At 45.3% G+C, this 14,437-nt stretch overlaps 1 protein-coding gene across 2 annotated transcripts in view; it reads right to left on the bottom strand.

The window, feature by feature from the left end:
* The window catches only part of Garem1 (GRB2 associated regulator of MAPK1 subtype 1), a 177,201-nt gene that overhangs the window by 1,379 nt on the left and 161,385 nt on the right, over positions 1–14,437 (bottom strand). For both annotated transcript variants that reach the window (XM_055625411.1, XM_055625410.1), the window contains exon 5: positions 1,817–1,983. In XM_055625411.1, coding sequence (XP_055481386.1) covers positions 1,817–1,983 — 167 coding nt within the window. The remainder of the gene's footprint in view (positions 1–1,816; positions 1,984–14,437) is intronic.

The following is a 14,437-nucleotide window of genomic DNA, read 5'->3' as shown; positions in this document are numbered from 1 at the left end:
ATCTATCTATCTATCTATCTATCTATCTATCTATCTATCTATCTATCTATGTGTGTATATATATCTATATTATCTTTGAATTCAATAAACTACCTGCTTTTTAAAAAGTTAGTAAAGTTCTTTGTACCTGTGGATATGTACATAATGATTTAAAATGTAATAGAGATAAAAAATTGTGTATGTGTGCAGATAAACATGTATATTCTAGCTAGTAAGGAAGTACTGCTCGTAAGTGCCTGAACCTTCACGCTGAGAAAAGTTTCCACACCAAGCTCTGGGCCAACACTGCAGAGTAATGTCTGCACTGGCCAGGGTGACAGGTAACTCATACATGCATGCAAGGATAACGACGTGGCCCCATCAACAATGTCCATAATATCTGAGGAAATGCTTCCAGTAAAATGCCTACCTTTGCCCTGGTTTTTGAACAGTAGAGTTATATACATAGCATAGGAATTTTAATGTCCAAAGGACAAAAACCAAACCAAACCAAACCAAACATAAAATGCCTGCAAAGTCTTCCAACTTCAAGGGCACAGGTTAGGGGGCCACATTTTCACATTGTGTGACAGACAGTGGAACCAGAATATGCTGAAAGGCAGGTGGGCAGGGTGGCGGGGACCAAAGGTCACGTCTCAGGAAACAGCAGAAGAAATGGGCACTTCTTTTTGCAGAAGATTGACAGTGTTTTCTGAGCTGCAGGGCTGGTCTGTTTTGTTTCTCTATACAAACGATGGCTGACAGTTACCTGGAGATAGAGTTCCTTAAAAACGATTCACTGTTGCCAGCAATGAAGCAGGCTGTGTCTCAGAAGAGCTCATGGCTCTGGAGAGTCCACGGCAGGAGGGTCTTTGTAGCCACAGCCAAGGGAGTCTTGTTTTGTTCAAGTTCAGGGCAGAGGGCCAGGGGGAGCCTTTGGGTTTGAGGTCCTGGTAAAAAGTGCTGTCTGCTTGTGCTGAGAGTCAAGGTGAAAAGAACCAGAGCTGGCTTTTGAGAAGCAACAGCAGTCTACACACTGCATCTAAGAGGGGGAGCCTTCCTTGGCTTCTCAGAGACCCCTGTGGCATCTTTCCTTATCGAGACACCAGCTCTTCTACCCAAGGTCAAAACGAGCAATGGTCCAATGATGATCTTTCTATAAAATTATTATTAATTATTAATTATTATTATTTATTTTTTAAAGATTTATTTATGTATATGAGTGTTCTATCTGCATTTACATCTGCCAGAAGAGGGAATCAGTTCACAGCATAGATGGTTGTGAACCACCATGTGGTCATTGGGAATTGAACTCATGACCCTTGGAAAAGCAGACAGTGCTCTTAACCACTGAGCCATCTCTCCAGGCCATTAATTATTATTATGTATTACAATTTATTCACTTTGTATCCCGGCTGTGGCCTCCTCCCTATATCACCCTTTCTCCCTCTTCTCCTCCCATGCCTCTCCCCTAGTCCACTAATAGGGGAGGTCCCCTCCCCTTCCCTCTGACCCTAGCCTATCAGTTCTCATCAGGACTGGCTGCATTGTCTTCCTCTGTGGCCTGACAAGGGTGCTCCCTCCTCAGGGAGAGGTGATCAAAGAGCAGGCCACTGAGTTTATGTCTGGGAAGGTCCTTGTTCCCCTCACTTGGGACCCCACTTGGAGACTAAGTCTATGGGCTACATCTGAGCAGAGGTTTTAGGTCCTCTTCTTAAAATTGTTTTTTAAAGGCAAACATTTCCTCTCCCACCTTGCTGCTAGATGATGACCACGGGGCCCGTGAACTGGATGGTGAGGATGCGGGCTGCTGTTGGTTCTGACAGGAGGAACTTACATGTTATGCAGCCCTGAAGAATAGTAGGACAGGGTGGGGCTGGGGGAGCGAGTCTGTGGCCGAACTGGCTTGATCGTGCGAGGAGGGACGGAGGGACTTGTGGATAAAGGCTTTGCGCTTCGGGGTGGAACAGGCGGGGCGTTCAGGAGCCGGCATTCTTCCCTGACCTGGTGTGGGAAAAGAACACTCCAGGTTAGCTACAGATGAAACTTGGGCAGGGATTGGGGGATGGGGGTGAAGGGGTGAGGGTGGGATTGGGAGCAGAGCTCCATCTTGCAGGGTCAGTATTTGCAGTATTAGATAAACGATGTATTAAACAGCAAAGGTCGTGAGTAAGCAGGACACATGTGCGTGCACACACATACACACCTGCCACAAACTGCTGGGAACAGACTGATCTAGAAGGAAAGTGTGTGGTGGATGTCAGCTTCTGTGGAAATGCAGCAAGAAGTGGGAAATAAAAGCTTGAGAGATGCAAGGATGCATGGAGCAGGCGTGGATGTGGGAGGCGGTGAGGGCGTCAGTCATGACAATGAGGGAGTCCTGTTCACTTTCCAAACAGCATCCAGTCTGACCCAGCCTTTGGGAATGTGGACCTGAACTGCTTTTGTGTGTGCGCATACACTTGGATGTGCATCATGTGCGAGCTGGTCCATGGTATCTATTTGGAGGTCAGAGGACAGTTTACGGGACTCTGTTCTCTGCTTCAACCGTGTGGGTCCTGGAGATTAAACACAGGTCATCAGGCTTGGTGACCTCTACCCATTGAGCCTCCAGGGCCAAAATGTGGGCCTTCTGCAGGGTTGGAGCTCCACCGGCAGTATGCCTGGTGCCTCTCAAATATCAGCGTGTGTGAATTAACGGTGACCTTGGTTAGATGCATATGTGACTTTAGGAGATCCAGGCTGGGACCTGAGAGTTGACATTTCCTGTCTGTTTTTATGGTGTTGCACTCAGGACTCAACACGCTAGGTAGATATTTAAGCAGGTAAATAACGAGCCCTTCCTGAAGTTGTTCTCTGAGGCCACACACAGGGTGGCTCATGTCTGTAATCCCAGGACTCAGAAGGCTAGAGCAAGAGGAATACCATGAGTTTGAGGCTAGCCGTGGCTACACAGGAAGATCCTGCCTCAAGAAAGCTCCCAGCTGGTTTTTCTTTGTCTTTTCTTCTTAACTGGGTAGCTGAGATTACAGACAGGAGTTACTATGTCTGCACTTCTAACAAGCTCCAGCATGAATGCTATGCTACGGGTCCAGGATCCACACAGCCATAGAGGGAGCAATGAGGAATCACTGCAATTCCAGAACTTTTACTGATGAAAAGTTACCCCAGCCAGATGACCTCCATTCATCTTCACACTGGGGATGATCGGTGACCCAGGATGACCCAGGGCGCCAGCAACGAGCTGTTCTTACCTAAGCTGGCTCTCCAGTCCCAGTAGCTTTCCCCAGTACCATTCTGAGTCATGAAGTGATAATTGGCATGCTCTTCTCCAAGTTAGACAGCAGAGGGCACTTGATGCCTGGTTGTGCTAGTCCACCCTGAACCATGGCCTATTCAGGGGTCTGTTAAAAACGCTGAGTTCCGAGCTATCTCCACCTGCTTTTAGGTAGTGTTTCCTGCATTTCTCTCACTCTTTCCTTCAACAACTTGTTTTGGGGATGGAATAGCAAGTGTTTTTGATGGAATAGCAAGTGCCCAGCAGCTTTGGTGATGAGGATGCTGACGATGAAATGAACAGGCTCATATGATAAATATATTTCATTCTTGACTGCATACTGGGCCTCCAACTGGAGTCCCAGGCTTGCTTCACTTGCCAAAGAAAATGCAGCCATATGCTCAAGAGTAGTGCCTTGGACCTTGATTTAAGTGAGAAGGAAAATATTTTTTTTTAAATTAATTTTTTGAGAAAGAATTATTATGTAGCTCAGGCTGGCCTTAACCTTGGTATGTACTCTGAAGGATGCCCTTGAACCCATCTTTATGCCTACACCTCCCAAATGCTGGGACTACAAGTATACCCTACCACACCCATTGAGAGTGATTTAAAGAGCATCACTCGCTGTATTTCGGCAAAAGCCCAGGGGTCTCTGCTTCTGCCCATAGAGTCCTCAGCCCTGGCACTGGGTTGGGAAGAAGAGAGCTCTTCATTCAAGCAGCTCTACAAGTTACAGCTAAATACTTGGTCAGGAAATTTCCTCTTCAACTGCTAGAGCAAGTTTTCTGTTTTCGAGCCTTTAAAATCAGGTGTGCTGCAGAAGCATATCCCTTACCAAAGAAGCTCTCTTTGCAGCAGATACAGACCATTACAGGAGCACAACTGGTCACAATGCAGAGAACGGCTGATCACGTAGAGGGTGCATCCCAAAGGATCCGTCAGTGGCACAACCCCTCCACCTAAGGCTCACGAACTGTTTTGGAAGAGGAGGTGGAAAGACTATGAGAGCAAGAGAACCTGGAAATCTGCTGTGAGATCTTCTCCTAGAAATGACAAGGAAGCTACACCCATGATACCTCAACAATATGGCCGCCTAAACAAGACGTGAACAAGGACACCACCAATAGACAGGCTAAAGTAGAAGGAGTAAATATTATGGGGTTCCGTGTTCATACAAAAAAACTACAGGCAACTAAGGGTGGGAGTAATCTTTCTCCAGGGAAGAGTCCCCCAAAGGATTATCCAATATCAGGTGGTCAGCTCAGAAACCATGTACATGCAAGCAACATGAAAAGTAATCAGCAGGGGGTATGTATATATGTGTGTTTATCTATATATTTGTAACAATAACAATTATAGACAAAGAGGCCATGAATTTGAGAGGGAATGGGATGGTTGAAGGGGAAAAAAAAAGAAATGGAGGGAAACAATTATGTTTTTACTTATTATTGACTTATTCACTTTATTTTACATGAATGTTTTGCCTGCATGTATATATGTGTACATATGTGTGCTTGGCACCCACGAAAGTAAGAATAGGGCATTGAATCCCTTGGAACTGGAGTTATAATTGGCTATGAACCACTATGTGGGTGCTGGGAATAGAACCTGGGAATAGAACTCTCTTCTGGAGGAGCAGAGAGTGCTTTTAACCTCTGATCTTTCTCTCCAGTCCCTTAATTATATTTTAATAAAAATTAATGAAAAAATTAAAAGGCAGTATACATTTTGATTCCAGCGTTTGGAGACAAATCATGCGGATCTCTGTGAGTTTGGTTACAGAGCAAGTTCCAGGCCAACTAGCGCCACACAGTGAGACCCTGTTTCAAAAACCAACCCTCCTTTCCCCCCAGTAAAACAGGGGGCAGTGGTGGACAGCTACAGAAAGAAATCCCATAAGCAGTGAAGTCTGGAGAGCTGTGTGTGTGTATGTGGGGGGACTGTTGAGTTGACAGCATGGGGGCCGCCTTTTCTTAAGAGGGATTGGTCAACATGTCAAGTTTTTAAAATAAACGATTTCTTCTCAATATCAGAATTAAGTGGAATGTGAAGAAAAAAAAGATTAGTGATGAATTCAATTTATTCTACATTTTAGAGTCAGTCATTGGGTATGATACTTCATCAGGAATGGCTTACCTCACCTAGCAGTGGCAGTGTGCTGAGATGCCCACTATAATGTGCATTTCAATGAAAAATAATTGGCTGACCTTAACACTGGAACTCAGAGAAGCAGCCACGTGCAGCTGAATATGACCTGAGGGTGTCCCCTCTTCCTGTTCTTATGGCCAAAGGCACCAGGAGCTGTTGGGACAGCACCTTCATAGCTGGGCAGTCCTGAAAGCTGCCCATGGATAGGGTGGAGGTAGACAGTGAAAAGAAGCTTTTGTAAATGTCGGAGCCTGCTGTGAGGGGAGCTGTGGCTCACAGTGTTTACAGTTGAACTTCAAAATGAAATCTGAGACCCAGGCAGCATTGGGACCTTCCACAGGACTCCTGAAAGGAGTTTGGGTCTGACTCAGTTCAACATGAAAAGAGCAAGCTCCCTTAAAACGTCTTTTGGAAAAATGGTAGCGTTAAAAGTGACACCTTTTCCTTGGCAGGGATTGCAAGCATTGTTCTGCAAAGGCAGAGAATGAGGGGCTTGTTGTCCCAGGCGAGCAGGAAGGGCAGTCCTGGGTGGGTGAGGTGGCCGGGAAGCCACAGCTCTGTGGATGGGCACTTTGAATGTGGGTTGCAGCTGTGGCTTGTCTGATGGTCTTATTTTACGGCGTATTATGGAAAGGCTTACACGCTTCGGTGGGATGTACACATTCTGGCACTTGGAAGTTATTAATAGTGAGGGTTGGTTGTGCCTCTTATTTCTTTTATTGCCTCTTATGGTCTTGCATGCCAGCTATCACCCTATTCTTCTTTGCTTCTTGACTTGATTCAACACAAGACATTTATATGCAAGAAGAAGGTAGCTGTGCTGTAAATGAATTTTACCCGACAATAAAAGGCAACTGGCAGGGCCGGATGGGTCAAGCAGCCTATTTCCTGCTTTCTCTCATATTCAATTTCACTTTTAAGAACTACATGTGTCTAGCACATTCCTTCTGGAAGTCTCTGCATGTGGCTTTCATTGTGTTCTTGCCTAGTGGATGAAGGCCAGCCTTGTCTGGTCTTCTGCTGAGCCCTTTATGAACTAGCTTTGACCCATATTTCTGGCTGTTCCCCAGACTCCTCTTCCTCTTTCTGTGCCATCCCCCCCGCCCCGCTATTCTTCCACAACAATGGATCTAATTGGTAGATCCACTTCTATTAAAGGACTTGTGCTGCCCTGCCTCTCCTCTGTAAGCATGTAAGACACGATACTGCGCCTCATAGGGGAGGGTGATCTGGCTTGTTTTCAGTATTTAAAGCTGAGCTTCAATTGGCAACAAGGTGCCTGTGTTTCCAGGAACAAACTCTAATCTTGGGCTACCTGAGAGACAACATTCTGTTTTAAGGTGAATGTGGCCATCCATCCATCAGATTATGGGTGACCTTTGCTCATCTGCAGAAGACATCTGGATGTTCTGATGTTCCTAGCACCAGTCTCCTACTGTTTAAGCAAAAGCCAGAGGACACAATACGGATCCAGGTGACAGTGTGAAAGCTGGCTCCTGTCTATGCCCAGAGCCTTCATTTCCAGGAGTCTTTTTTCCTCTGAAATCTCAGCATCTTATCAAATATATGTCACGAATACTGTTGTGTCACTATTTCTTGGTATTTACATAGATGATGGCAAGGGTTAAATATAAAGTTAACTCAGAGAAAGGCAGAGATGGCGAGCTGTTCTTTCAGAGCCTATGTGGCATAGGGAGATACACTCAATTTCCTGCCATCTAACTCACCGGAAACATCTATTAGTGAGAATTTGAAGAAAACTGTACAGGTGTCTATCCTAAGTGCTAATAGGGGCCGTCTAGTGTCTAAGAGTCTAATGACTCTTTCCCTATATATTGTTAAGCTCATTTTTCTACTTAGAAGTTCAAATACTTGTAGTGTCTATTACTGAGGTTGGGTTGAGTATACAAAAATATGTAACTTGCGGAGTTAGCTGTAAGGAAGGGAAACAAATACAATTAAGATATAGATTGGTAAATGTGTTAATAGAAATACATGCAGAGGTTTGTGGAAACACCATGGATTTATTCAAGAGAGCAGGAGGATAAATTCATAGGACACTTTAGTGAGAAAGTCTTAGAGAAGCAGGACTAAGGGAGTGATAAAGGCTTGGACAGCATGATGGAGACACCTGGTACATCTAATCCACATCTAACATCTGACAAGCACAGCGATGCTTTGGTCTGGGTGGGCGGATGATGAGACAGACACTGACACTGTTCATTAGAGACAGAAACGCAGGCACAGACCTTCAAGGCTGAAAATACTGCTTGGACTAGACCCTGTAGTTGATGGAAGTTCTGGTGGCACTGAGATAGCACCGAGAAGTGAAGAGGGCTGAGCCCCCATGGGAAAGACAGAAGAGAAAAACAAGTGACTGCACTGTGCCATCAGAAGAGAAGACTCATAGAAGAGGGAATGAGGGGAGCCAAGAGAGGGAAGACTGCAGACAGAGATGCGGTGTGAAGATGCAGAAGTACCATTGGGGGAAGACTAGGGTATCAGGAAGCCATGAGGATGTGGAAGAAAGGACACCATATGGACAGTCAGCGGGTCACTGGCAAGCTTAGCAAATGAGGCTTGGACGACGTGAAAGGCAAAGAAGGCAGATTCCAATGAGTGGAAGCCAGAAGGAGAGGAGAGAGTGGTGTCAGTGAGATATACTACTTACTTCCGGTAATGGCCCCAAAGGAAGGAGTAGGGGCCACTTGTTAGAAAGGGGCTCTGAATGGGAGGAAGAACGATTTTTCTTTTTGAATGGAAAGAAACATGAGAATTGTGCCTGGCCGTGTCACACACACCCGTGGGACTGTATGTGCTGAACTCTCACTTATGAGGATGGAAGGGAGAATGAACACATACCCTCAGTGCTGTCGGCCTTTGCCATGCCACTGCTGGCCACACCACACCAGGAAAATATCCCTCAATCAGCTAGCGTGAGGATCAAATGCATCTAACAGCATGGAGAGCTCCGTGTTTTAAGTAAGCGGAGTCATGAGGCAGTCATACACAACTTCAAGTGCATTATGGGATGGGACTGCTTCCTTGACTTCTGAAGATGGCCTGGAAAGTTAGGCTTGATCTCCTGCTTCCCAGGAATGGGTGTTTAACCCTCCCTACCCTTCAAAACTGCCACTGCTATAGCTCTGTTTAGTCCTGAGAGTATCTGCCCAAGAACAGGATAAAGGACCAAACATTTGGGGAAAATGGGGGACTTTTTTTTTTTCTTGAAATGCCCACATATTAAAAATAACTTGTGAGAACTTAATTGTACAAAGCGGGTTACTACATGGCTGGAAAACAGGCTGGAAAATATGGATGTTTGTGCAACAAAATTCAAATCTTACATATATATAATTGTGGTATTTTACACAAATTATGAAAGTCTTCTTCTTCCTACTCCAATATTTCTGGGATTAAAAGAATATAAAAAAAAAAAAACCAAAACCAAACCAAAACAAAACACCTGGTGGTGGTGATGCTAATCCCAGCACTTGAGAGGCAGAGGCTGGTGGGTCTCTGTGAGTTCAAGGCCAGTCTGGTCTACAGAGTGAGTTCCAGGACAGCCAAGGCTAGAGAGAAACCCTGTCTCAAAAAACCAAACCAAACCAAACCAAACCAAACCAAACCAAACCAAACCAAACCAAACCAATCCAATCCAATCCAAACCAAAAAATAAAAGTCACCTCAAGTATCTATGGGTATGTGTGTGAGACTTTGGTTAGACGACATTTCTTAGGAAGCCTTTGTTTCTCAACCCTCTGGAATTCCCTACTCTTCTCTAGGATAGAAATAATACTCCCGACTGTCCAATGGGATAGCTAAAGAAAACAAATCACGTCAGCATGTCGAATTGTTTGCTTTTAACATCTTTAGCTGTCCTTCTGGGAAAAACTCAACTTCATAGCAGTGGCTGCTCAGCCCTTAAGAAGAGAGTGGCTGGGTGTGGTTGCCCACGCCTTTAATCCCAGCACTCTGAAGGCAAAGGCAGGTGGATCTCTGAGTTTGAGGCCAGCCTGGTCTACAGAATGAGTGGTCTACAGAATAAATTCCAGGACAGCCAGGGCTGAACAGAGAAACCTGTCTCAAAAAAATAAAAAAGAGAAGAGAGTGGGTTTGGAGATACCTGCTGATGGCCACACCTCCTTAGACTTAGTCTAAATCTGTGGGAGCGTAATGGCCCAGGGTTACAGAGGAAGGGTCTAGGGAGCTTCATCCCCAGAAAGCTGAAACATGAGAACTTCAGGAGTTGGCTACCTACCCCCTCCCTTCCCCACCATCAACCCTAGTAAGAACTTACTACCTCGACAGTTATCAGGCTTCACTTCTTGTTTGATGTTACAAGATCCCTTCCCAGCCCCTGTTTATTCGGATGAAGCATCTTCCAACACTCCTGCCCTGGCCAATGGTACATGGCCACACAATCCTTAACCCAGAGACCCTGACTACCTCCCTAGGTGCATAAAACCCCCTCCCCCAACAAACTGAACCAGTTTTGCAAAGCTGTCCCCTGAGACCCTTGACTGCACTCACCCATGCTTGGCTAAGCTTTCCTCCCTCTAGTCCAGCTCGGTGCACAAGTGGCCTGGCTACCTCATGGGGAAGCAGACGCTGGGCAGTATAAATCTACTCCCCACACCTAGGTGTGGTAGTGGTGGTGGTGTCGGGCTCACAACCCGCTAGAAGATTACACTGCCTGGAACTGTGAAGGATCACTAAACAGAATTGACTCCTCTCCCTTTTGAGTCCATATTGACAACAATTCAGAAAGTAAATATGCTAGCAGTGAGCTTGAGCTAAAATTGGACTCACCTTCATCATGAGTGTTCTTCTCTGAGAAGGCCAAATTCAGGACAATGTTGGCAACCAAAAGAAAGGAGTTTTACTGCCTTGAACTTTGTAACCTTGCCTTCCCTGCACACTCTCTGTCCTGTATTTAACATTTCTTCCCACACTCCCTCTCCTAGATAACAAAATCATTACAGCCTTAAGAAATCTTATTTATAAAGAGGCTTTTATACAGAGTTCATAACCCTGTCACACAGCCATAAGCGGGTATTTTCAGCCAGACAGAAGTGCAACTTTTATCGTATTGAAATGCAATGAATGAATCTCCACTGGACTGACTGCTGAAGGCCAACTTACAGTCTAAAGCTCATTCTTAAATGCGGTGTCTTAGTGTTTCCCTTCATTTCATTGAATACTCATAATGAGGGTCTAAGACAGACCCTACTGGGAGAAGGTCTCCAATAGTCCAGCCTTAGGCAAGGATGACTATGAGGGGAAGCTGCAGTCGCTCAGCTGGAGGTAAGAAGGGCGCGTAGCTTGTAAAGAAGCCCTTGTTTAAGACGGAGGGTGCCACTGGGGTCTAGGATAAAGACTTTCCTGAGAGAGGAGTACAACATCGGACATATATCACTACACAGCACATAACCTTGTCAGCGTGACTTTACACAGTGGCACTTGAGTATGTGTCTGAAACAAGACTTACCCGCCAGGGTATGATAATTATCTTTATTAGCTGTCACTGAGAGTTCCAATGGACATTAGGAGAAAAAACGTCTTTATAAGTCTTGGCTTATAAAATTTCGTTTAAAAACAACCTACCTGAAATGGAAGGCAATTAGCTTCAGAACTACCAAAACAACGTACTAATTTAGTCATCTCTTCAATTAATGAATGAAAGCCCAGGTATGGGCTTGCTTGCAAAGTATTCCTCAAAAGTTGTAATTAAAATGAATTAAATGCCAAATGTTCTAGGAGACCTCTTTAATTAGTGGAATCTTGAATGGAGGCTATTGTACAGCAGTTAGCTCCATGCAAATTATTAGTTCCATGCATTGTTTTTCCCCTGGCCTCATGCATACTAAGCAAGCATTTCAGCATGGAGCTATAAGATCACCAGGCTGCAGCTTTCATTTTAAGGATTTCCAGTATTCAAGCTTGAATATTCATATATCTGGTGTCTTTAAGAAACCTGCCTTTTAATGCTTTATCTAATATTAACATATTTTTTTAAATTAAAAAAAAGTAGTGTGTGTGATGTATGCGTGTGAGTGGGGGTGCATATCCACCATGGAGTGCACATGGAAGTCGCAGGGACACTTTATGACTGAGTCAGTTCTCTCTTTCTACCATGAGTTCTGGGAACAGAACACAAGTTGTCAGCCTTACATGGAAAGCACCGTTAGTCATCTCACTGGCTCTATATTTGATAAAGGGAAAGAGGGCAAAGATAAAATAAAAGAATTGAGGTTGAATTATTTTTCAACAAACCAAGTTTTTTTTCTTTTTAAGACAGGGTTTCTCTGTGTAGCCTTGGCTGTCCTGGACTTGCTTTGTAGACCAGGCTGGCCTCACACTCACAGAGACTGTCCTGCCTCTGCCTCTGTGAGTGCTGGGATTACAGGCCTGCACCACCACACCTGGTTTCAAACCAACTTTTTTTTTTTTTTTTTTTGTTCTTTTTTAACCTTTTGGGGGGGGGGGGGGGTGCACAGTGATGGTGCCAGGGTTATAAGAGCTCGTAACATCACAGCCTGGCTTGGCTGCACCTGGGGAATGGAGCTAACACCTTAGCTTTGGACAGCTCTGCAGGAGCTGGGAATAGTAGTTCCTTGAAACTTATCCACAGACACGCTTATATAAGTACCGCAAGTCCTTCCTACCGCTTACCTGCCCCTTGAAATGGCATTCCCTAGTGGGATTTTTGGAGCACCAAGCAGAAGTGCAGTTTCTCACCATTTTCTTTGTGATCACAGTTTATGATGACTGCATTGCCAGGTAATTATGATAGACTCTTACCCTGTGGAGTAGGTTCTGTCAGAGGCAGGTTAAAGTGCTGGGTGTTTTTAGATCATGTGCTGTTGCATGAGTGAGAGTAGCCCCTGTGGACGCTGAGCTGTGTCTCCGGACTTGGCTGTGGGGGTGCATGTTTGTGCACGACCAACCTCCTGACTCTTTGGAGGGGCCTTACTTCCCCTCTCCATCCACTAGTCAAGGGAAGATGGGTGGGGTTAAAGCCTCAGCTTTCAACTCACCTCTAAGTCTCATTGTGGTGTTTCATTATGAGCTTTGTCACTCCCACCGCTAAATGAGGAGCGACTTCATTCCCATCCTATAGTTCAGCCCTCATGCCCTGCCTATAGCAGCTGCAAGGGCATCCAGCCTGTCGGAAACTTTTAACGGCACTTTCTATCTGGCTGTAAGCTGGAGGCCATTCTACATTCAATTACTGCTGCTTTTATTCTGAATGTTTACTAAGTGCTAAGGAGACGTGCCAGGCCCTTTGTATAGCACAATAACACAGTGCAGAACTTATCGTCCCCACAGGAACTGACTCAGGAAGGCTCGCTGTTTTGCCCAGGTGTAAAGCTGCTAAGATTGGGGATGTCGGTCCATGGGGCTCTCAGGCATGGCTACTTCTAATGATCTGCCCTATGGTGTGGAGATCAGTGCTTGCCTGGGTTCCACTGGAGGGGAAAGGACTCCAGGTACATTCCACCTTCCTACTGAATGTTCCGCTTGCTGAGGCCAACTCAGACACTAGCTTACATTTGGAATCAGTCTCTTCAAGTACCTACCGCAACTGGGCTGAGAGAGTAGCTTTCAACTCAGAGTCTCACACCCTGTCTCTTAGCAGCTGCGAGAGCGTCCCTGTCCGTCAGAAAAGCTAACAGACTCACGGGTACTGCAGTGGATGAAACTGGGTGAGGTTGGTGGCTTCAATCCAGAGCTCACCGAGTTCTCCTCTCACCAGTGTTATAGATTGGACAGTGCCAACAAACAGCAGAGATGGATGGTGCTGGTCCCAGACAGGATGCTGCTGTCTATAAAAACCTAGGAACCTCAAGTGGCAGAAAACATATGCTGATCTTTCCTGAGACCAGATAATTCCCCTAATATGATAATTTATAGTGATATCAATTTTCCTGCAAATGGCATAACATTGTCCTTCATTGCTACACAGATTTCCAGTGAGTACAGACAGCACACTTTCCTTCTCCACCCCTCCACTGTTGGACACGTGGACTGTTTCTGTCAATAGTGCTGTGGTAAACAGTGATGTACAAGTTTCTCTGTCATGTATTGATTCAGAGTCCTTTGGATAAACAACAGGCCCCGCACTTCTGATAGCCACTAGAGGGAAGGGAAAAGGAGGGCACAGACAAAGACAGGAGTTCTTGAAGACTGTCACTTGTCAAGTGTCTGGGTAAATGTTAGAAATATTAGGGGACTGGAACGATGGCTCAGTGGTTAAAAGCACTGGCTGTTCTTACAGAGGACGGGGGTTCAATTCCAAGCACACACATGGCAGCTCACAACTGTCCATAACTCTAGTTCTAGGGGATCTGCTTGCTACCCTCACACAGATATGAATGAAGGCAAAACAACAATGCACATAAAATAAAATTAAATAAATTATTAAAAAAATATCAGCCAGTAGCCAGGAATTAAAGTGAAGGATTGAGACCCACCGTGTTATGAAATGAAGAATGTGTTCATTAAAAACACATGGGTCAAAGGAAAAGAGAAGCTGTCAGGTTATCACAGTGAAGGAATCCCTGCAAAACTTATAAAAAAATTCCATTTATTTATTTGTTAATTACGTCTGTGTGTTTGTGTGTGCGCCATGATGCGAGCATGGGGGTCAGACAAGTCATGACTGTTGGTTGTCCTCTCCTACCATGTGGGTTTCAGCTACGGAGGAGGTCACGTTGTCTGGGCTGGTGGCAAGCACCTCTTGCCTGCCCTCTTGCGAACTTTGAAAGGGCCTGCAGTGAACTTATTTCTTAGCTTGGGCTCTGCTGCAATAATTCTAAGGGATAGAAGTGGCAGAGTCCCTTCTCCCCTAGACATCTCCCGTTTGCTTTTCCCCGAGACACTCCTGTCAGGAGGAGTGCTCTTCTACTTCAGAGAGGTGAGTGGTAGCATGCTGTTAAAAAACTCTGAGGAGCCATCTTTACAGAGGCAATACGATCATGACATAATTCTAAGCGGCCGTGACTACTGAAGGGGAAAGAAGCTGTTCTC

Source organism: Psammomys obesus, unplaced genomic scaffold (assembly GCF_907164565.1).
Source record: "Psammomys obesus unplaced genomic scaffold, mPsaObe1.curated_primary_1811, whole genome shotgun sequence".
Lineage (NCBI taxonomy): Eukaryota > Metazoa > Chordata > Mammalia > Rodentia > Muridae > Psammomys > Psammomys obesus.
The sequence above is the reverse complement of the archived record's forward strand: the minus strand, read 5'-3'. Positions and strand labels throughout refer to the sequence as shown.